Source organism: Danio rerio, chromosome 16 (genome assembly GCF_052040795.2).
Source record: "Danio rerio strain M-AB ecotype USA chromosome 16, GRCz13ab, whole genome shotgun sequence".
Classification (NCBI taxonomy): domain Eukaryota; kingdom Metazoa; phylum Chordata; class Actinopteri; order Cypriniformes; family Danionidae; genus Danio; species Danio rerio.
Window position 1 is genome coordinate 55,336,602 of NC_141036.1, and position 26,300 is coordinate 55,362,901.

General features: G+C 34.7%; 1 protein-coding gene across 25 annotated transcripts in view; it reads right to left on the bottom strand.

Annotated features, from left to right (window-relative positions):
- The window catches only part of satb1b (SATB homeobox 1b), a 208,221-nt gene that overhangs the window by 25,865 nt on the left and 156,056 nt on the right, over positions 1–26,300 (bottom strand). For all 25 annotated transcript variants that reach the window (NM_001423200.1, XM_087286176.1, XM_087286165.1 and 22 more), the window contains 1 exon segment: positions 23,793–23,948. In NM_001423200.1, coding sequence (NP_001410129.1) covers positions 23,793–23,948 — 156 coding nt within the window.

Below are 26,300 nucleotides of genomic sequence, written 5' to 3' on the forward strand. Positions count from 1 at the left end.
ATAAAATGTTTTTTCCCTCATTCAGTAAAACTGCCTACTATACTTTGTACTTGGTACACTTGTGTATCATATAGCACGGAAATGATTTGAATTGTGACGTCTGAGCAGCTGTTTCCAGACCAGTGTCCTCTCAGCTTATCAGTCATCACATCACTGGCTGCCTTTCTCAAAGCCGTCAGCAGGTTTCAGTAGAGATACAGCCCCTATAGACCTGAGGGCTCGTCCTGACAAACAGCCAAACTCCAGCGGCGGACGCCGGTCACAAACCCCAGCCTGGAGGGGGAGGGCAGATGTCAGCGTACTACACTTTCTTTCCCATTCTTTATAAATAAAGATGCTAATCCATTGTTATGGCTTGAGTCTCGAACGTGCTGAAGTTAAAAAACAAAAGCGAGAAAACAAACATCTTGATGTCAGGCAGAGGCTGCAGTGTTCGGCAGACAAAGCATTATTGTTTGCTGCTCTGCCGCCCCTCCTGAATCTGGCAGAGACTCCGCTTTTGGCAGACAGTGTCATGCAGATCAATCCCGAAGATAATACAGTATGTTCAAACCTGTTCTCGTCTGAGAGCGTGTGTGGGGTTTTGCGGATGTGCGAGTGAACGAATTGGACCCGCCGCATGCGCGTCAAGTCCATCTGTTGGCTGAAATATATTAATGCCTTCGCACAGCATATGTGAATCTTCTGCAACAATAAGCAAAAAAAAAAAGAAAAAAACAGGGGGCCAAAAATAGGCCGAGTACAGACTGCCTTTTTGGATATCTTACTATGCAAATAGACCTGCTCCCAGTGTTTATTCAAATGGTCTTGGCATGCATGAGGGGAAAATGAGGCCAGTGCCCCAGATGAACTCTAAACACACACACAAACGCGTCCGGTCCCCACAGATGTGGTCAAGCGGATGCTCTGCTGCCTTCATCTGCAGGAGAAAAACATGCTGGATGCAAGTGTTCATGTGCATCACAAACACTAGCCATCCTCCAGACACTAGGGGGCGATAGAGTGACCTTCAATGAGGCTAAATATGTATGGGAAGTGTTTTTCAGCCATGGATGACCTTCCGGTGAAAGGTTTTCAATTTCAAAGGGTGTCTTTCACAGCAAGATATCACTCATTCATTCATTTTCCTTTTTTTCATCAGCGGTCACCACAGCGGAATGAACAGCCAACTCATTTATACATTCATTTTCTTTTCGGCTTAATCCCTTTATTAATCAGGGTTGCCACAGTGGAATGAACTGAAAACTTTTCCAGCATATGTTTTTACGCAGTGGATGCCCTTCCAGCCGCAACCCAACACTGGGAAACACCCATGCACACTCTTTCACATACTACGGCCAATTTAGTTCATCCAATTCACCTATAGCACATGTGTTTAGATAGGTGGGGGAAACCGGAGCACCCGGAGGAAACCCACGCCAACATGGGGAGAACATGCAAACTCCACACAAAACTGCCAACTGACCCAGCCGGGGTTTGAACCAATGACCTTCTTGTTGTGATGCGACAGTGCTAACCCCTGAGCCACAATGTCGCCCCATGTAATTTTAAATGTAACACAGGAAATACGTTAAGACCATTGTTATTGTTTACATACCTCAAAATTGTCTATAAACTGTATATATATATATATATATATATATATATATATATATATATATATATGTATACAGTTGAAGTCAGAATTATATATATTAACTATTAACATCCATAATAGGAAACGCAAACACTAGGAAAGTACCGGTTTCGAACATTTTTCAAAATATCTTCTTTTATCTTTAATAGAAAATACAATACAAAAACAAAGGTAACACTCTTTATTTTGATGGTCCACTTGAGTATTCGAATATCTGCTTAATATCTGCTGATACTGCTCCTTCAACAGACATTTAACTGACTAGAAGAAACTTTGCAAGTACATGCTAACTTACACTAACCCTAACCGTCTACTTATAATCTAATGAGAATTAGTTGGCATGTAGGCATGCAATGTAACTTAAATTCACCGAACGGACCATCAACAAAGTGTGACCAAAACAAACCCCAACTGACACTCAAACAGAGCTCATAACATGTCAGTCTGTAAACGTTTGTAAGCTCTTGTTAATTTCTCAATGGAAATATGAATTGATTATTATGTTTTTACAACCTAAAACCGACCTTATGGGGAAAGGGAGATATGACTACCTTGCATGGCTAACAAAATGTGAAGCATTTATTGCTCATTCATATTTCTTACCATTTATGCAATGCTATAGAATGACTTGTTTGGTCTCGTCCTGTTTAATTGCAACATGTAAATGTACAGTGTCATTTATTTTTGTTCAGAAATTCCCCTGGGGGTCAATAATACCTGTCTGTTTAACTATCTAGACATCTCAGACAGAATGATTCTGTGCGGGCCTTCAAGAAACCTGCTAAACAACATCCATGACAGTATTAATATGTTCCTGTTGAGGTTTATTCAGAATAATTTAACCAGTTACCAGCCATTTTAAATATAAACAAGGTCAATTTGAGTGCAAAACACACTCGCTTCAATAAAATCCTTCACAAAACAAATATGTTATCTCATACAGTGAATAAAATGAGAGCCAAACTTGAATTGACAAGCAACTGAGCTCAAAAACAACCTATATGTCTACAAAATATTAGCAAGGAAAAAGCAGAGCTCCTTTCATCCGGTGTCCCATTTTAATAAAGCTAAGAGAAAACAGACCCAACATAAAGTGTAAGTAGGTTGATCGCAACATAATTTAAACAAAGAGCACTGAGCCTGCAACGAGCCCTCGACACACACGCGAGCAACCTATGAGAAAACGCTAGTCCATCAATTATAAGCGTGTGATTGAGATTTAATTCAAAGCTGGAGTTTAATTGCTAATATCAGAGAGTAATTAAGCAGATAAATCATGCCTGATCTTATTGAATTATAGATTAAAACTGCATAAAACCTGCAAATTGTACATGTCAGCTCCAACAGCACTCTTAATTAGCACAAGTTTGCTTTAAAACAGCAAAAAAAAAGATATCAAGTCGTTAACTTTTATGATGGAAGCTCTTTAAGCGTTTGAATTGTTTTATGTTGGTCAATTACACCACATGATCACTTAGGGTCATATTTTAGTGCTCTATATATTTACACACAGTATAAAAGTAATATAATGCTCCTATATGTAGGCAGTCATCTAACGATTTAAGAGACTGGATTTATTAGGTGTGTGTTTGAGAGAGTAAAGCATTACTTTTTGTTTCATTCAAGTTCTGAGAAAATTTCTTACGAATAAAAGTGTGTGTGTGTGTGTTTGTATTTATATTATAGATGAGTGTAGATTATTTTTTAATCTCGATTAATCTCACTGTAATCTTGAAATTATTCTAGATTAATCTAGATTAAAATTGCTCTTTTGAATTCTGCCGAAGGCATTCAGAATATGTGTGCTACCCAAATCACGACTAAAAGTAAGTCTTTAAGAACGGGTTTATCAAGCCAGGTGGCGCATTAGACCAGGGGCTCATCTCCTGTTTCCAAAATGCAGTTTTACTATGATATTTGGTGATATATATCACACACCTGTGTATTGCATATACTATTATCACGATAACAATACTTTTTGCGATATATCATACAGCCCTAATATTGATACACCCATGAGTGTATTGTATATACTATTATCACAATAACGATACTTTTTGCGATATATCAAGATCTCCCTCTTTTGATGCACATGAGTGTATTGTATATACTATTAGCGCGATTACAATACTTTTTGCGATATATCAAGAATCCCTTATATTGATGCACATGAGTGTATTGCATATACTTTTATCACAATAACGTTATTTTTTGCGATATATCAAGATCCCCCTATTTCGATGCACATGAGTGTATTGCATATACTATTAGCGCGATTACAATACTTTTTGCGATATATTAAGAATCCCTTATATTGATGCACATGAGTGTATTGCATATACTATTATCGCGATTACGATACTTTTTGCGATATATTAAGAATCCCTTATATTGATGCACATTAGTGTATTGCATATACTATTATCACGATTACGATACTTTGAGATATGTTGTACAGCCCTAATATTGATGCACATGTGTATTGCATATACTAATATCGCGATTACAGTGCTTTTTGCGATATATTGTGCAGCCCTAATATTGATGCGCATGTGTGTATTGCATATACTATATCGCGACTATGATATTTTTTGTGATTTATCGTGCAGCCCTAATATTGATGCACATGTGTATATTGTATGTACTATTATCGCGGTTACGATACTTTTTGAGATATATATTGTTCAGCCCTAATATTGATGCAGATTTGTGTATTGCATATACTATTATCGCAATAACTATACTTTTTTCGATATATCGTGCAGCTCTAATATTGATGCACATTTGTGTATTACATATACTATTATCACAATAATGATACTTATTGTGATATATTGTGCAGCCCTAATATTTATGCAGATTTGTGTATTGCAAATACTATTATCGCAATAACGGTATTATTTGTGATATATTGTGCAGCCCTAATATTGATGCACATGTTGTATTGCATATACTATTATCGCGATTACGATAATTTTTGCGATATATTGTGCAGCGCTAATATTTATGCAGATTTGTGTATTGCAAATACTATTATCGGAATAACAATATTATTTGCGATATATTGTGCAGCCCTAATATTGATACACATGTATGTATTGCATATACTCTTATCGCATCATGATACTTTTTGCAATATATCAGCCCAGTGTATTATAAAAGTGTATAATTATTTATTTGTATTTGTAATTTATTTATATATAAATTTTTCCTTCAAAAAATGACAAGAATAACAAATATTTTCATTTCTTGTTGTTTAATCAAGCGTATTCTGATAATTGTGAAAAACTGACATTGCACCTATTTGATATTTTATGGAAAAAGTGCTCTATTGTATTTTAAATTGGAGAGAAATGTCAATACTAGTTTATAAAAATAAAATAAAAACCAAACACACAACTTTACCTTGCAAATCCAGAGAAACTCACAACTGTGGTGTTGATTATTTTCTATTTACTATGAATATACAAGTTCAAATTTCTCTATTTAAAATAAAGACGTTAAAGAAAAAGCACTTTTTTTGTGGTGCATCTAATAACGAAAACCCCATAGCACAACACAAGCCTGAGTGAAAGAAGTCAAGCATGCACAGACATTTGCTCATAATGGAACAAATGTGCAGATATTGATCAGTCTGTCAGAAATACCAATCTATAGCAACGTCCAAAAAGTTGCAGGAAACAAGAAGACTGAGAAAAGCAGGTCCGGTCCGCCTGTGTACGCTGTGGGCGAGCGGCTCCATTGGCTGCAGTTAAATTGAAATATTTCGCAGCGTGTGTCAGAAGCATGCAGAATGGTAATTATGACAGATCTGATTAAGCGGGCGAGTCGGGGGCCGGGCGAGGCGGCTCCGGGCTGCAGGTGCGACCTTGTGCATTCCTGCGTGTGTAAATAAAATTAATTACAAGCATGGGGGCGCGCGGCGCGTGACATCGCTACGTGCGGGGAGTCCCACGGGGGGGACCCTAATGGAATATTTTCCTGGAGTCTAATAATACAGTTGGTATTGACTTGAGGTAATTAGGGGGATCATTAAAGCCGCTTTTCCCCGCGTATTTGCCTGCCTGATCAGATTAGCGAGAATGGGCCTCAGAACAAGCCCTGTGTGGTCTGACAGAGGAGAGCGAGAGAAACCGGGCCACCTCTAACACTACCTTACACACAGAGAGAGAAAGAGAGAGAGAGATGCCAGGAAACACAGAATATGTGGTCATCGAATGAGTGTGGAAAAACATGCCATCTTGTTGAGTGTGGCGATAATGATATTGTTTACGTTATATAACATTGTCCTACAAAATGCTATTTATTATTATTATTATTATTTACTAATATTAAAATAAACAGGTGAAATATATTTTTCAGATCTATTTTATTCCGATTCAGACTAAAAAACTGTATAGAGGTGCAAACATTTAGTCTTTAAGACATAATAAATCAGTGAAAACCTCTGCATTCTGAGAATCTTATTGGCTGATTGGCCTCCAGCCAATAGCAGGACAGCAACTATTGGAGAGGTGGGGATAGAGATAGTAAGGCCCCATCTGAATGGTCAAGTTGAGAAAAATAACCAATGCGTCAAATAAATGTTATTTATCACACACCTGTGTATTGCATATTTTATTATCATGATAACGATATTTTTGCGATACATTGTGCAGCCCTAATACTGATGCCAGTCTATATTGCATATACTATTATCGCTATTACGGTACTTTTAGCGATATATCATGCAGCCCTAATATTGATACACCCATGAGTGTATTGCATATCCTATTATCGCGATTACGATACTTTTTACGATATATTTTGCAGCCCTAATATTGATACACCCATGTGTGTATGGCATATCCTATTATCGCGATTACGATACTTTTTGAGATATATCATGCAGCCCTGATATTGACACACCCATGTGTGAATTACTTATACTATTATCAATATTACGATACTTTTTGCAATATATCTTGCAGCCGTAATATTGATACACCCATGTGTGTATTGCATATCCTATTATCGCGATTACGATACTTTTTGCGATATATCATGCAGCCCTAAAATTGATGAACGCATGTGTTTATTACTTATACTATTATCAATATTACGATACTTTTTGCGATATATCTTGCAGCCGTAATATTGATACACGCATGTAAGTATTGCATATACTTTTATCACGATTACAATACTTTTTGTGATATACCTTGCAGCCCTAGTATTGATACACCAATATGAGTATTACATATACTATTATCGCGATTATGATACTTTTTGTGATAAATCATGCAGCCCTAATCTTGATACATCCATGTGTGTATTGCATATACTATTATCACAATAACGGTACTTTTTGCAAAATATAATGCAGCCCTAATATGGATACACATGTGTGTATTGCATGTACTATTATCGTGATAACAATACGTTTTGCGATATATCATACAGCCCTAATATTGACACACCCATGTGTGTATTGCATATACTATTATCGCAATTACGATACTTTTTGCAATATATCATGCAGCCCTAAAATTGATACACTCGTGTGTATTGCATATCCTATTATCACGATAACAATACTTTTTGCGATATATCATGCAGCCATAATATGGATACACAATGTCTATCCTGCATATTTTAATATCTCTCTCACTTTCTAAAGAGAGCAAACAGATTCCAGCAAAACAGAATACTTGGTCATCGAACGAGCATTAAACGACAAAAAAAGGGTTCGTTTTGGAGGAGAGTGCTGCGATAAATCAGACGCAAAATTAATTTTCCCGACATCTGGGTCTCTGGTTTACGAATATTGTGCCTTTAATAATAGAGGGGGAGCTGCAGCTGTTTCCCAGGCAACCTAATAACCAGGCAGCCAGATAAATAAATAAATCAATTAATAAACAGTCATGGCCCTATTTCCGCTCTCGCAGGCCCGCCGCTCCCATCTGCCTCACACACACACACACACACATACACACACACACACACACACACACACACGCCCCTGGGAGACGGAGAATTCATCACCGCAAACAAACAACTCTACAAAATGAACACCATAATGAAAAATATATATATATTCTGTGGGCAATTGTTGGGGGTTGGCAGAATCGGGAGGGAGCACCGATCTTTCTTATAGGACTGTAATTTGATTTGCATCTGGTTTTGGGTTCTTGGGTCTTAATGAAGGTGAATGCAGATATAAGGCAGACATTACTGTAGAGCTGGACAGAAAACCTGAATGTGCTCTTATTTGGCTTTTATTTGTGTAATAAATGCTCCTGGTGGTCACACTGCAAATGATTTGTCAATCCATGTTCTCCAGCTTATATAATATTTGTTTTTGTCGTTTTTGCTTAATTTTGACCTAGCATCAGAAGAAAGTTGCAATATTGTACTAGATATTTTTCAAGATAGTAATATTTTTCAGATTAAAGTGCAATGTAAAGTCTTTACTAGGTTAGTTAGGTAACTAATCAAGTTAGGGTATTTAGGCAAGTGATTGTATAGCAGTGGTTTGTTCTGTAGCTAATCGAATTGGTTAATAATATCGACCTTAAAATAGTTTCACAAAATTTAAATTAACTCTAGTTAAAATAAAGCAAATAAAACTTCCCACACAAGAAAAAAAAAAGGAAATAATGTAAAAATGTTCTTAATCTATTAAGAAACTCACTTGCGAAACATTTAAAAAAATAATTACTAGCTGACAGCTAATAATTTTGCCTTCAACTGTTTATTAACTGTTGGGCAGGGCTTGAAACTGATTGGATGGTTGTGGTTTGCTTTTGGTGGATTTTATGGGATTGACAGGGTGATCCTACTCCTAAAAATCAAAGATGAGAGGGAGGGAAAGCTCCGCCCACAGGAAGAGCTCAGGCACAGCTGATTTAGAAAATGTAGTTGGATTTGTTTATCTCACAGCCTACAGAACTACAGTCAGCTGCTTGCTAAATAGATGCAGGTGTTACCAGGGGAAGCAAATGTTTCATTCTCGTTTTACTAGAAAAAAAAAAATCTGTACGACACCCGCGAGTGCATGATGATGTCATCAGTATTGCTGGTCTATTTTCCTGGAGCTAAGAAGTATTTATTTAAATTCTTTGGTAGAAGGTACACATGTAATGTCTGTATAAAGCTGACTTTTTAAAAATAAATAATGCAACATGACATTTTTTTTTAAATCACTCAATATTTTTGGGGATGAAAATATGGAATGAATTGCCACATGTCTTTTAACAGTAATAAAAGATCTAAAAAATAGTTGAGCTATATTTAATAACGCAATATTTAGCAAATTGATTCTCATGATGTTTTATTTAAATTTTGTGTTATACGCTTCATTGATTTCTATTGTTTTGGTCTAATGGAGGGGCGTGAAGGTGGCACAGTGGGTAGCATAATCCAAAGACAAGTGGTATAGGTGAAATGTCCCTAGTGTATGTACGTGAATGACTGTGGATGTTTCCCAGAGATGATTGCAGCTAGAAGGGTAACCGCCGTGTGAAACATATGCTGGATAAGTTGACGGTTCATTTCGCGGTGGCAACCCCGGATTAATAAAGTGACTTAGCCGAAAAGAATATGAATGAATGGTCTAATGTAAATGTGTCTTTATATTTGGTTGTGGTATCGTTGTGTATTGTTATAGTTTAGTGTAAATTTGTTTGTTGTTTATTTTTGGTACTTTCAATTGATTAAATTTAAAGTTAATTTTCCTTTTAGTTTTCCGATCAATATAATTTTTTATTAGCTGGACACCAGAAGGAGACACTTCCTTGGCTAAATAAACAATAAGCAATATTAAATTGAAAAGGTGTATTGCATATACTATTATCGCGATAACGATACTTTTTGCAATATATCGTGCAGCCTTAATATTGATACACATTTGTAGGCATTGCTTATAGTATTATCGCAATAACGATACTTTTTTGTGTTATATAGTGCAGGCCTAATATTGCTACACCCCTTTGTGTATTGCATATACCATTATTGCGATAACAGTACTTTTCACAATATATCATGCAGGCCTAATATTGATACACTCCTGTGTATTATACTATAATCGCAATAACGATACTTTTTGCCATTATATCGCGCAGTCCTAATTTTGATATACACTTTTAGGTATTGCTTATATTGTTATCAGAATAACAGAACTTTTTGTGTTATATTGTGTTCCCCTAATATTGATACACCCATGTATCCCATGCACATACCATTATTGTATCGTGCAGCTCTAATTTTGATACACGGGTATATTGCATGTACTATTATCAAGATAACGATACGTTTTGTGATAAATATCATAGAGCCCTAACATTCACACACACACATGTAGGTAATGCATATACTATTATCATGATAACAATATTTTTTTGCTATAAATTGTGCAGCCTTAATACTGATACACCCAAGTGTGTATTGCATATACTATTATATACTATTATCGCGATTACTGTATTTTTTGCGATATATCATGCAGTGCTAATATTAACACACTCATGTGTATTGCAATAACGAAACTTTTTGCAATATATATCGTGGCGCCCTAATACTGATACACACATGTAGTTATTGCATATACCATTATCGCAATAACGATACTTTTTGTGATATATCGTGCAGCCCTAATATTGATATACACTTTTAGGTATTGCTTATATTGTTATCAGATTAACGTAACTTTTTGTGTTATATTGTGTTGCCATAATATTATTACACCCATATGTGTATAGAACATACCATTTTTGCGATAATGGTACTTTTTTCGCGATGTATCGTGCAGCTCTAATTTTGATACACGGGTATATTGCATGTACTGTTATCAAGATAACGATACGTTTTGTGATAAATAACATAGAGCCCTAACATTCACACACACACATGTAGGTAATGCATATACTATTATCATGATAACAATATTTTTTGCTATATACCGTGCAGCACTTATATTGATACAGATATATACTATAATCGCGATAACAATACTTTTTGTTATATCACGCAGCCCTAATATTGCTACGCTTATTTGTGTATTGCATTTACCACTACTAATAAACAATATTTTTTGCTATAAATTGTACAGCCTTAATACTGATACACCCAAGTGTGTATTGCATATACTATTATATAATATTCTCGTGATTACTGTATTTTTTGAGATATATCATGCAGTGCTAATATTAACACACTCATGTGTATTGCAATAACGAAACTTTTTGCAATATATATCGTGGCGCCCTAATACTGATACACACATGTAGTTATTGCATATACCATTATCGCAATAACGATACTTTTTGTGATATATCGTGCAGCCCTAATATTGATATACACTTTTAGGTATTGCTTATATTGTTATCAGAATAACGTAACGTTTTGTGTTATATTGTGTTGCCCTAATATTGATACACCCATATGTGTATAGAACATACCATTTTTGCGATAATGGTACTTTTCGCGATGTATCGTGCAGCTCTAATTTTGATACACGGGTATATTGCATGTACTGTTATCAAGATAACGATACGTTTTGTGATAAATATCATAGAGCCCTAACATTCACACACACACACATGTAGGTAATGCATATACTATTATCATGATAACAATATTTTTTGCTATATACCGTGCAGCACTTATATTGATACAGATATATACTATAATCGCGATAACAATACTTTTTGTTATATCACGCAGCCCTAATATTGCTACGCTTATTTGTGTATTGCATTTACCACTATTAATAAACAATATTTTTTGCTATAAATTGTACAGCCTTAATACTGATACACCCAAGTGTGTATTGCATATACTATTATATAATATTCTCGTGATTACTGTATTTTTTGAGATATATCATGCAGTGCTAATATTAACACACTCATGTGTATTGCAATAACGAAACTTTTTGCAATATATATCGTGGCGCCCTAATACTGATACACACATGTAGTTATTGCATATACCATTATCGCAATAACGATACTTTTTGTGATATATCGTGCAGCCCTAATATTGATATACACTTTTAGGTATTGCTTATATTGTTATCAGAATAACGTAACGTTTTGTGTTATATTGTGTTGCCCTAATATTGATACACCCATATGTGTATAGAACATACCATTTTTGCGATAATGGTACTTTTCGCGATGTATCGTGCAGCTCTAATTTTGATACACGGGTATATTGCATGTACTATTATCAAGATAACGATATGTTTGTGATAAATATCATAGAGCCCTAACATTCACACACACACACATGTAGGTAATGCATATACTATTATCATGATAACAATATTTTTTGCTATATATCGAGCAGCACTTATATTGATACAGACATATACTATAATTGCGATAACGATACTTTTTGTTATATCGTGCAGCCCTAATATTGCTACGCTTATTTGTGTATTGCATTTACCACTATTGCTAAAACTATATTTTTTTGCTATATATCGTGCAGCCCTAATATTGATACACCCAAGTGTGTATTGCATATACTATTATTTACTATTATCGCGATTACTGTATTTTTTGCGATATATCATGCAGTGCCAATATTAACACACTCATGTGTATAGCAATAACGAAACTTTTTGCAATATATATCGTGGCGCCCTAATACTGATACACACATGTAGTTATTGCATATACCATTATCGCAATAACGATACTTTTTGTGATATATCGTGCAGCCCTAATATTGATACACATTGTCTATCCTGCACATTTTAATATCTCTCACTTTCTCTCCGACCCACTGTTGCCCCCCTAGAGAGCAGCGAGCCAGGCGTTCGGTGACAGATGGCACTGCCTCCTCTTCCCCCTTCATACACATACACACACACCGGCCCATCGCCTGCCCCCCTGTACTGCGGCAGATCACTGACATTCTGTCTCATTAGAGCCCTGCTAATTACCTCTGCCTCTTCCAGGAGAGAGAGAGAGAGAGAGAGAGAGAGAGAGAAAGAGAGAGAGAGAGAGAGAGAGAGAGAGAGAGAGAGACGGGTCACTCTCATGGCTCAAGGTTCTAAAGGGCTTGTCATCTGATTGTGTTCACCATCACAGGGTGTCAGCACAACTCCCACAATGCCCTTCTTCTCTCTGTTCATGCTGAATGCCAGTCATGTCTGTATTAGTGGTGTTTGCTAAGTCATACTGTACTGTGCGTCACTACTGCTGTTGCTCATTCAGAGATTAAGGGATTTTATAAAAACCACTAAACATACATATTCACATCGATATGAAATCCAAACTGTCCTGTTGTTATGTGTAAAGGCATGGCCTTAGTGTGGAGCATTCAGTAATGCATGCTTTTGAAAATTATATATTAAACAATTGCATTTATTATATAAGGGCGACTCAGTGGTTAGCACTGTCGCCTCACAGTAAAAAGGTCGCTGGTTTGAGCCCCGGCTGGGTCAGTTGGCATTTCTGTGTAGAGTTTGCATGTTCTCCCCGTGTTGGCGTGGGTTTCCTCCGGGTGCTCCAGTTTACCCCACAATCCAAACACATGCACAATAGGGGAATTGGGTAAGCTAAATTGTTCATTGTTTATGTTTGTATGTCCTGGTCCTCCTGGTTGGTGGTTGAGTGTTGGACTAACGACCCACCTTGTATAAAATAGACGTTACGAAAGACAAATATGGTGCAGCTAAATATCAACTTATATATAAACGACCCTGGGAGTAAGTAAGTATTTATTATATAAAGTTTGATCACTATTAGGAAGTATTAATCACTATTAACCACATCCAAAACACAAAATATATATGTGTGTACCGTATACGGTTGTGTGTATATACACACACACACACACACAAACACACACAAAATGCATATATTGTATAAAATATTTGTATTACTATCACAGTATATACTATGTAAATACAAACATTATCTTGTGTGAGATTTATCACAGGGTGGCGCAGTGGGTAGCGCTGTCGCCTCACAGCAACAAGGTTGTTGGTTGAGTCTCGGCTGGGCCAGCTGGCAATTCTGTGTGGAGTTTGCATGTTCTCCCCGTGTTGCCGTGGGTTTGCTCCGGGTGCTCCTGTTTCACCCACAAGTCCAAAGACATGGTATAGGTGAATTGAAAAAGCTAAATTGGCCGTATTGTATGTGTGTGAATGAGAGTGTATCCCAGTGATGGGTTGCAGCTGGAAGGGCATCCGCTGCGTAAAACATATGCTGGATAAGTTGGCGGTTCATTCTGCTGTGGCAACCCCTGATTTATAAAGGGATTATGCCGAAAAGAAAATGAATGAATGGGTCATCAATAAATTAATATTCAATAAATTATCAATAAATAACAATGATTTTAATGATAATTTATATATAAACTATTATTATTATTATTATTTATAAAAACTACAAACATGACAAACTTCATCTCAGTTTTTGTCAAAAAGTAATGCATCACTGCTTCAACAAAACTATTAATCATAACACCAGTTTAAACAAATTTTGACGAATTAATAATATATAGAAAAACGTTTAAGCCACAAATCAGAATCATGTGACAGAAATTATGCTGAAAATTCTGCATCGTTTGACATGGGTAAATTACATTTTTAAATACACAATACCAGTTAAAAGTTCAGTCAGTTTTTTTTCATTTTTTTTTTTATTATTCAATGTATTAAATGTAAAAACAAATTGTTAATTATTTGTTAATTTTAATAACTGCTTTCTTATTGTGGGTAGATTCACATGAAATCATTACTCCAATCAATATTGCATTTATTACTATTACCATTAATATTAATATTGATATATTAATAATAATAATAATAATAATAATAATAATAGGCATTACGGCGGTGCAGTGGGTAGCAGGATCCCCCTTACAGCAGGAAGGTCACTGGTTCAAGCCTTAGCTGGGTCAGTTGGCGTTTCTGTGTGGAGTTTGCATGTTCTCCCTGTGTTGGCGTGGGTTTCCTCCGGGTGCTCCGGTTTCCCATAAAGTCCAAAGACATGCGCTATAGGTGAATTGGGTCAACTTAATTAGCCGTAGTGTATGTGTGTGAATGAGTGTGAGATGGGTTACAGCTGAAAGGGCATCAGCTGTGTAAAACATATGCTGGATAAGTTGGCGATTCATTCCGCTGTGGCAACCCCTGATTTATAAAGGGACAAAGCCGAAAAGAAAATGAATGAAGGAATGAATTTTACATTGTGTACTGTATTTTTGATGAAATAAACACAGCTTTGGTGAGTAGAAGAAGCTTATTTTAAAACATGTTAAAATCCTACAGACCGCTAGCGTACATTCAATAAAAAAAAAAAATAGCTATTGTAATAAAAACCAAAACTTAAAAAAGAACATATAAAGATTCAATAAAAGCATGCTGTAACAATAATGCCATATTTAATGCATCAGACTATGTCAGAAAAACAGCACCTTATGTTTATCCTAAACTCATCCCTAATTCATTTAAATAAAAATAATTTAATCAACAAAGCAGACAAACTAGAGGTGCACACAAGAAATATCCACCACTAAGCTTACGTTCATGTCACAATTTGATGAATTCTGTATTTGCCATCAACACGAACACACAACTGAACAGTGTCTATGTTTCCTTTTTCGTTTACAAGCTGCAAAAATGCTAGTTTTCCTGTGGTTGCAGGAGGAGAAATTAATTGAAATGCTACTCGGAATATGAAAGTGCCACCAAATAGATAAAGCCTGGCACTCTCGTCCTGCATGGACGTGTGCCCAGAGAGGGGGACGGCATGGCTCCGATCCAGTGCCCATCCCCCAATAAACAGCACACACACTCATCCGCAACACACGGGCATATGAGTAAGCAGGTACACACATGCAACGTTTCTCTTTAACCCCCTCAAACTACTGTTTACGGCTATTAAAGCCCAGGGGACGAGGGCTGCGCCTCCCCCTTCTCCACGGATCTCACAGAGGGCCGATCCTGGAGCCCTGTGGATGCGGAAGCCAAAGCGGCGGCTGGTTGCCAGATCCCCAGTGTGTGCTGCGGCTAGTGCTGCTGCAGTCCACCTTCGCCACGGATGAGGATTCCTGCACTGATGGCCGCGCCAATTCATCCGACACGCCGCCGAAGATAAGCATACGGCAAAACGCCTCGCAGGACGCGCCGGCCAGGACCCCAAGCTCCTTCAGCCAGACACAAACAAACACAGTCTGGGCCGGCGATTCACAGGAACGGGCCATTTGTTGAGGAGTTAACATTGACTAACGCTTAATAATAGTACGGAAGCATTTGTGCAGTGCAGTTTGCATCCATAGGTTGTAATGTGTACAGTTTTATTTATTTATTTATTTATTTTATATTTATTTCAATATTACATGTTGTGTCTGGTACTATTATTTAATGCGCCTGACATTATTTATGTGTACCTCCTCCTATTTATGTATGTATGTATGTATGTATGTATGTATGTATGTATGTATGTATGTATGTATGTATGTATGTATGTATGTATGTATGTATGTATTTATTTATTTATTTATTTATTTATTTATTTATTTATTTATCAATTTATTTATGTATCTATTTACTTATGTATTTATTTGTGTTATCAATTGTTATGAATTTATTTATCAATTTATTTATTTATTTATTTGTGTATTTATCGATTTATTTATTAATTAATTTATTTATTTATTCATCAGTTTATTTATGTATATATTTTTGTATTTATCAATTTATTTATTTCTGTATTAAATAATTAATTTATTCATTCATTCAGTTTTTTTAGTTATTTATTTATATTCTATTTATAAAATATATTATATTTATACTTTATATTATATTTATTTCACTTATTATTATTATTATTATTTTTATTTTTTTTCGTTTTTTTATTATTTTAGATTTTATGTTTTGCGATTTAAAATGAGGGTAATTATATCATGGTAAAAGCTTTAATGATCTAAGTAATCTTTTAAAATTACAATATTATATACATTAATTTAAACCAAAGAAGTGTTTGAAAATCTTACAAAAAGGTGCATGACCACATTCCTAATGGCTTTAATGAGGCAAATTGTGGAAAGCGTGATACTTAATTTCTGCGTTTGTACTTTAGAAATGTGACTTTGAAGCTCTACATAGGTTTTTTTACTACATCAAAAAAAAATATTGTGTAAATGCTTCTTTATCTTTTTTATCCTTCATGCCGTATGAAGAATGCTGGGAAATGTAGTTTCATACAGACGTACAATCTCCAATCACAATGAAAATTTAATACTAATTGACGAGTTTGTATTTAAGAAATCTGACTTTGTCATTCTAAATATGATTTCATACACAACTTCAAAAAAGTGTGTTATTGCTTCTTTATCCATCTATATATATGCACAAAGAATGCTGGGAAATGTAGTTTCATGCAGTCACACGGTCACCAATTACAATGAAAACGTAAAACTAATTGAAGAGCTTGTAAAGCAGAAATTCAAGATTTGTGCTCTACATTGGGTTTTATTTACAACTTTGATTTGTATTTTCAATGTGAATTCGCTTCTTTATCCGCCAATTTAAACCATCAAGTGCATCTACAAAGAATGCTGGGAAATGTAGTTGCACCCAGTCGTACGGTCATCAATAAGAATGAAAAAGTTTGAACTCAAGAAATCTTATTTTAGCACTTTACACATAGCTTGAACTACATATTTGATTTTAAGTTTCAATGTGTATTTGCTTCTTTATCCATCTATGTTATCCTTTAAGTGCATCTACAAAGAATGCTGGGAAATGTAGTTTTCTCAAGTCGTATAATCCCCAACTACAAGGCAAACATGGCACTAACTGGTAAGTTTGTACTTCAGAAATCTGACTTTGAAACAAAATGTGTGTATGTCTTTGTGCATCCACAAAGAATGCTGGGAAATGTAGTTTCATCCAGTCACACGATCACCAATCACGATGAAAATGTGCCACCAATTGACGTCCCTCAATGACTCTTTAATTGACACTCCCCAACACAAAGTGTTTCCCAATGCTAATGATGACAGGTCTGGTAAAAACAGCAGCGTTCAGGTGGATTTATTTATTTATTTATTTATTTATTTATTTATTTATTTATTTATTTATTTATTTATTTATTTATTTATTTATTCATTCATTCATTTGTTAGTTAGTTAGTTTGTTTGTTTGTTTATTTATTTAGTTTGTAATTGCTTATTGTTAATTATCCATCTACTTTTGTCCTTTAAATGTAACCATGAAGAATGCTGGGAAATGTAGTGTCATCCAGTCAAACAATCACCAATTACACCAATTAAAACATGATATGATGAGTTTGTACATCAGAAATCTCATTTTGAAAGACGAAATTGTATAATTGCTTCCCTATCTATTTTATCCATCAAGTGCATCCACAAAGAATGCTGGGAATGTTTCCTCAAGTCTGCGATCACCAATCACAATGAAAACGTGTTACCATTTGACGTCCCTCAATGACTCTTTAATTGACATGCCCGACGTAAAGTGTGTCCCAATGCTAATTAATATTAACCTTTAATGCTAAAGGTTTGATAAAAACCGCAGCGTTCAGAAGCGGTCAGCTCTGTTTTATTTATTTATTTATTCACTGTGTAATCGCTTCTTTATCTTTGTCCTTCAAGTGCATCCACAATGAATGCTGGGAAATGTGGGTTTCATCCGGTTAAACTATCACTAAATACAATGAAAATGTATTATTAGCTAATGAGTTTGTACTTCAGAAATCTGACATTGAAAAAAAATAGTGGATAATCATTTATTTATGCATCTATTTTATGCATCAATTGCAACCACAAAGAATGCTGGGAAACGTAGTTTCATCTGGTTAAACTATTATCAATTACAATGAAAATGTGATAATAGCTAATAAGTTTGTAGTTCAGAAATCTGACTTTGAATAAAAAAAGTGTGTATTCGCTTCTATATCCGTCTGTTATCCTTTAAGAGCATCCACAAAGAACGCTGGGAAATGTAGTTTCATCCAGTTGTACATACAACTTAATTTACATCTTTGACTTTTTTTAGTGTGCAATTGCTTTATAACTGTCTATTTTATCCTGCAAAGAAGTATGGGAAATGTAGTTGCCTCCAGTTATTCTAACTGATGAGTAAAATAAAAAGTGTATGTATTCACTTCTTTATGCGTCTATTTGATCCATCAAGTGCATGCACAAAGAATGCTGGGAAATGTAGTTTCCTCCAGTCTGCGATCACCAATCACAATGAAAACCAGCTAACAATTGACGTCCCTCAATGACTTTTTAATTGACACACCCCGACGCAAAGTGCTTCCCAATGCTAATTATTACATGTTTGGTAAAAAAACGCAGGGTTCAGAAGCGTTCAGTTCCATTTTGTTTATTTATTTATTTATTAAAAAAATTTAAAAATTTATTTATTCACTGTGTAATCGCTTCTTTAGCTTTGTCCTTCAAGTGCATCCACAATGAATGCTGGGAAGTGTAGTTTCATGCAGTTAAACTATTACCAATTACAATGAAAATGTAATAATAGCTAATGAGTTTGTAGTTCAGAAATCTGACATTGAAAAAAAAAAGTGTGTATTCACTTCTTTATGCGTCTATTTTATGTACAAGTGCAACCATAAAGAATGCTGGGGAACGTAGTTTCATCTGGTTAAACTATTATCAATTACAATGAAAATGTGATAATAGCTAATTAGTTTGTAGTTCAGAAATCTGACTTTGAATAAAAAAGTGTGTATTCGCTTCTATATCCATCTGTTATCCTTCAAGTGCATCCACAAAGAACACTGGGAAATGTAGTTTTATGCAGTTGTACATACAGCTTAATTTACATCTTTGACTTTTTTTAGTGTGCAATTGCTTTATAACTGTCTATTTTATCCTGCAAAGAAGGATGGGAAATGTAGTTTCCTCCAATGATTTTAACTGATGAGTAAAACAAAAAAAAGTGTATGTATTCACTTCTTTATTTGTTCCATCAAGTGCATGCACAAAGAATGCTGGGAAATGTAGTTTCCTCCAGTCTGCGATCACCAATCACAATGAAAACCTGCTACCAATTGACGTCCCTCAATGACTCTTTAATTGACACACCCCGACGCAAAGTGCTTCCCAATGCTAATTATGACAGGTCTGGTAAAAACAGCAGCGTTCAGAAGCGTTCAGCGGCCGGACATTCAGCCGGCGGCCCCAGCGGGCCCCTGCAGAGGGGGGCTGGGATAGGAGAAGGAGGGGGTACCAGCTGCCCGGGGAGCGCACATTACGAGATGGAGCCGGAGATAAGTGCTCTCCCAGGCCCCTTTTTCAGCTGCGTAATTAGCACAGTTCTTATCTGCTGCTCAATTCACATTCACACCAGCCATGAATGGAGCACACAGGCTCAGGCAGGGCTGGAGAGAGAGAGAGAGACCGAGACAGAGAGGGGGCTCTTTTCTCCCAAACCATCATTTTATATGGGAATCTTACTGGAATAAATGCCCCGGTTTGTCTTTTCTCTCCTCCACCCTTCTCGGCTTTGAACTCCCTTCCACAAAAACAGTGGTTTGTGCATCAAACTGTAATTTGGTGAAACAAAAGTATCTGGCACCGTAATCAGTGCAATCAGCAAAAACCTGCTGATATTTCCAGATAATTTAGGGCTTTTATTCGCGCCTCCCCCCCCCCGCCCCAGTCCCCGACCGACATCAGATGTAATTGTGAAAATCTTTAAGTGTGCACATAGATATGTGAAACCTTTAATAATGGGGCTTCTTTAATTAGTTTTAATAGGCTAAAACAGACGGTAATGTCTCGCACAGAGGCCTGTATTCAGCAGAAGGCTGAGATAACGGTGTGGTCGTTGCGCAGCTGAATTATATAAACACATTTGTTTTATGTTGCAACACTGTCTGCTGTTCGCAAAGCCACAATAAAGCGGCGCAAGTCATTATAGTGCTGCGCTACCTGAGCGCCAGGATTAACAAAGCTCTCCTTTTACGCTTCTATCTCACTATCTGAGCGCTCTTTAGACCGTACACACACACACACAAAATGCTTGATGGTGTTTTGTCAACTAGAAGAGTGATCAGATTCAAGATTCAAAAGTGTTTACTGTCATATGCATGTTAAGGAACGGTCTCAGTGTACAATGAAAGTCTTTGCTGTCCACACTGAAGGCCAATAAAGTTTAATGTAGTAGTAGTTAAATGCAGTTGAAGTCAGAATTATTAGCCGTCCTGTATATTTTTGTCCTCCTATTTCTCTTTAACGTTTTTTTTAATACATTATAAAACATAATAGTTTTATAACTCATTTCTAATAACTCATTTTCATCTTCGCCATGATGACAGCACATAATATGTTACAATTTATTTTTCAAGATGCTAGTATTCAGCCTAAATGAACTTAACTAGGTTAATTAGGCAAGTCATTGTATTACTATGGTTTGATCTGTAGACCATCAGAAAAATAAATACTGTCGGCGCAATAGCCTAGTGCAGTGGTTCCCAAACTTTTTTCATCAAGTACCACCTCAGAAAAAAATTATCTCTTCATATAACACCATAATGACGAGGCAGATTAATTCCTATTATTATTGTCAGCCACTTTAAACATTATAAATAGTTTGAACATTAACACTACTGTGCTTACAGGTAATCAATAAATAAATAAAGTCAATGTTTAAAGTGTGCTTTTAGTGAAAAATGGTAGGATACTGTTCTTAAAGTAAAAATAAAACTGCTGTAGTTAAATGTAAAGTATTAACAAATAGTAACCTATTTATCAAAACCTGGAAATTTTACTTCATAAAACGTCATAAATATTCATATATAAAACCATTTTGATCAATTTTGAAATATGTTGCATGTACACATGACATATTTGTTTATCTTTGAAATCTAAACATTAACTTGTATTTTAAAATGAATGATTTGGAATTACATATTTACATTAGAAATTAGTTCGTTAGAAGTGAGCGATTACATGCATAAATACACTGCTTGACCAATTGATATGTAATGTATCCATTCATACATGCAGATTTAAGATCTCATCTTAAGTGGACCGCAGTTTGTGTTAACCACATACAGAGACTAACTTTTATCAGGCTATATTCTAGTTTCAAGCATGGCAAAGTTGCTTGAGTCCATGTTGCATGCAGTACCAAGTCAGGGCGTCCCGTGTTCGAATCCTGGCTCAATGACATCCCCCCCCCCCAAACAAAGTTTGTTGATTTGGCGTTTCCCAAATCCGTGGCTCCAACGAACATTTGCAAACTGCATGGCAAACTTCTATGCTTCCAACTACACGTCTGGAGCTGTATTTAGACACATACAGTAATGTAGTTCCTGGCTGTGTTCTATTCCCTGTTATCCCCCTATGCCCTAATCATTTAAACATTCAAACATTTACACTTGGAATGATTTTTTAATTTTTTTAAAGCATTAAAGTCATCTCTCTTAGGTGTCATTTGTTTTCAAAGTATTTTAACAGTTCAGTTTTAGCGATCTTCATGCTTACAATTTCACTCCCTTCGCAGTGCACTTAGGAAACATTGAAGCCATTTGGAACGCAGACGTGGCTCATGCCAAAAGACCTATTATTTAAAAGTGGAATTTGTTAATGCTCTTAATTTATACTAAGTTATTTATTAAGTATCTGTACTGTATATGATATGGGCCTGTTAATTAGAACATTTCTGCAGTGGTTTTACATGTTTCAAATTGTAAAAAAATAATAAGAAAAAAAAAATAAAAAAAAAATATCCTACTTTAATAATAATAATAATAATAATCATCATTAATATTAATATTAAAGATTTCCTTTTAATTTTTTTATAAATAACAAATATTAAATGTCATTTTTTAATAAATCGCCTCATTATTTATTTATTTACATGATTTATATATGATATTAGAATACGTGTTAGCTTTTGTAAGTGATCTTATGTCTTAGAATAGACTATGGAATGTTCTCAATAATATATGTAAAGGAAACGCTGGCCCTATATGAGCATTTAAATATATTTTATTTAATATGGGAAATGAGTGCATGTTTTTACCAAAACTAATATTGCTTTTTTTTTTTTAAATGCGTGTGCGTGTAAAACAATATAACTTGCGCAAAGAAACTATGAGGTTCTTCTCTAAAGAAGTCGTTTCACCACCCCGTTTAGAGCATCATTATGAGCGCTTTACATTTTAACTAACGTGATTCAAACGATAGATCCGTGACAGAGAAACTACGGGTTTTGGCAAACACTCGCCAGTACATTGTTCTTTTTCCAAAGGATGCATCGAACTGTGATAGTTCAGCTGCAAGTTACGTCGTTGTTTGGGAAACACACCCCTGGCTGGTTAAACTGTATTTTTAGCTGTGAAATATGTTTCAATAAAATATTGTTGTTGAATTTTGCTGTCTTATTCAGTTTTGCATTATGTTATTGCTTTAAACATAAGTTTAACAGTTTTGATTACAGCACGTAAGCACATGCAAAATGTCCAGTACGTACAAAGATTTTGGCAGCTGTTGTGTCTGAGTGAGAAAAAAAATTCATGAACTTTGAGAGGTATAGTCATTGATTGCATTTTGTGCCAAAACATTGATCGTCAGTTTAGCCCTCATAGACTTCTGTGGTGCTCACTGTGTGAAGAGTTTTGCAAAGTATTGAGAAATATGTCCTAGCGTCTGTAAAAAAAAAACTGCAATATTAACCTTAAAAGGGTTTCTTAAAAATTAAAAACTGGCTTTATTCAAGCGAAAAAAAAAACAAATAAGTCTTTTTCCAGATATTTTTTTTTTTATCAGACATACTGTGAGAAATCTCTTGCCTTGTTAAACATCATTTTAGAAATATTGGAAAAAGAAAAGCACAGGAGTGCTAATAATTTCGACTTTAACCCTTTAGCAAACATATAAACTACTTATGTTTACTTTTTGGCATGCCTATTTTGTTAAATAAGTATAAACTAGGAAATAAATAATTTATAAAGAACTTCCTATATGCATTAATGTGTAAATGTTAAAAACTGTTGTGCAAAATTAAGCAGAGAATGAATGATGTGCAAAACTCTAACAGCATACATGTGCAGTAGTTGAATGGTGTGTATGTGACCGTTGTTACTGTTTACCGTTGACAGTCAGTTGTTATTGGAGTGTGACAGGCTGGTGAACGTCTGTTTTGTGTGTACAGTACCTGGCTTTTGGAAGCGGCGACCTTGGCGAACATGGCCTGGGAAACTTTGGCCCTCTTCATCTCCTGCTGGATCTCATCGTAGATGGAGGAGTTGATGTTTAACACGCAGCTCTCTGATTTACCGTTCCATTCGCTGCTCAGAGGATTGGGCTTTACCTGAAGAGTGAAAAATAGCAGTAGTTAGGAAATGAATAGACTTGAAGGTAAAAATAAATGGTATAATAATATCAAGTAAATTAAATTAAAATGCAATAAAATGTAGAAATGTTTGGGGTCAATACGATTTTTTAATTCATTATTTAATTCAATATAGATCATCAAAAAGCAGTGTTTCTCAACTACGTTCCTGGAGCACAACTAACACGGCCTGTTTTGGATGTCTTCTTGTCTGTCACACTCATGTCAGGTCTTTCAGTCTCTGCTAATGAGCTGATGATCTGAATCAGGTGCGTTTGGTTATGGAGACATGGAAAATGTTCCCTTCAGGAACGTGGTTGAAAAAACACTGATCAAAAGCATACAACTGATCAGAAGTGACATTTGCAATGTGTCATGGTTTCCGCATTAAAAACAACTACTTAGGAATTATACGTACATATAAAATAAGAATGACAAATACTGGCAGTTAGACGATAGATAGAACTGAAGGTAAAAATAAAGAGTATAATATAAAGCAGATGAAATACAGATAAAGGAAAATGTAGAAATATTTTACACACTACCGTTCAAACATTTGGGGTCCGTTTAAGGTCAATACAATTTTTTTTTTTTTAAGAAATTTCTTATATGTTTAATAAATTATTTAATTAAATATGGATTATAAAAAGCATATAACTGATCAAAAGTGACATTTACAATATTTCATACTGGTAGTTAGAAAATGGATAAGTTTGAAGGTATAAATAAATAGTATGATAATACAAAGTAAATATAAATAAAATGTACAAATATTTGACAAAAAAGAAAAACTTGGCTAAAAGTTTGGGGTCAATAAGATAAAAAAATATTTTTTAATTAATTATTTAATTACATATGCATTATCTGAAAAAAATCTAGCTATAAGTTCGCTATATAAATTATAAATATAAACAAAATAACAAATTTAGCATTTCAGCTTTTATACTTTTATTAATTATTTATTTGCACAAGTGTATGCATGGATGTATTTACAGCATTATCAGGGTTATCAGATCGTGATTATGTAGTTATCAAATCTTTATCTGCAGGTTTCATCAAGTCAAATTTAAGACTTTTCAAAGACTTTTTAAAGACTATTATAAATAAAGTTTCAGACTTTCACATGGCAAAAACGCTAAGGATTTTTTGTAATGGCCAGTTCTTAAGCAACCATTTCAAATAATGAGTCGAAACAAGCAAACTCCAGTTATATACATATATTTTTTTAATAGCATAACTTTTCTTTTTAAAAAACATTAAATTTATGTACAACATACACACTGTCAAAAAATAGTGCAGTAATTGAGTTGAAAGATGAGTCAACTCAAACATGTCCTGAAGTTTGTTGCCTCCAATATTTAAGTTGAGTCAACTTTTTTTTCTTTTTACAGTGCAGTTATTCATAAATACATGGAGAACTTTTAAACAAATGCTATTGTAAGGACGTACAGTAAGAAAGATAATTAAACCTTATCTGGTAATAGGGTTAATAAATTTTACTTTTGCTAATTTTTTGTTTTTTATTTTTTGGAGATGGATCGTTGGGTGTACTGATTGAGTAGCTTTATATGATCAAAGAAAAAATTGTTTATATTATTTAATAATTATTTAAGACCCACAACACCATATTTTAGAGAATTTAAGACTTTTTATAATCTAAATATTTGCTTAAAAGACATTTTAAGACTTTTTCAGACCCCACAGACACCCAGGTTATAATGAAGCCAAGCAACATTCTTAAATGCTCAAATATACAGTTGAAGTCAGAATTATTAGCCCCCTTGTTTATTTTTCTCACTTATTTCTGTTTTACAGAGATATTTCAGTAAATGACAGTAAATAATATTTGATTAGATATTTTTCAAGACACTTCTATACAGCTTAAAGTGACATTTAAAGGCTTAACTAGGTTAATTAGGTTAACTAGGAAGGTTATGGTAATTAGGCAAGCTATTTTATAACGATGGTTTGTTCTGTAGACTGTCCATAAACAAATTAGCTTAAAGGGGCTAAAAATTTTGTCCTTAAAATGGTGTTTAAAAAATTAAAAACTGCTTTTATTCTAGCCGAAATAAAACAAATAAGACTTTCTCCAGAAGAAAAAATATTATCAGACAGGCTGTGAAAATATCCTTGCTCTGTTAAACATCATTTGGGAAATATTTAAAAAAAGCAAAAAAAAACAAGTAATAATTTTAATTTAATTTTAATAATTATGACTTCAACTGTATATGCATTTTTATTTTATTCTAAACACATATAGAACAGTATAGTATATACAGTACACTTTTTTCCTAGTTTATATAGTATATACACACACAAGCTTATAAT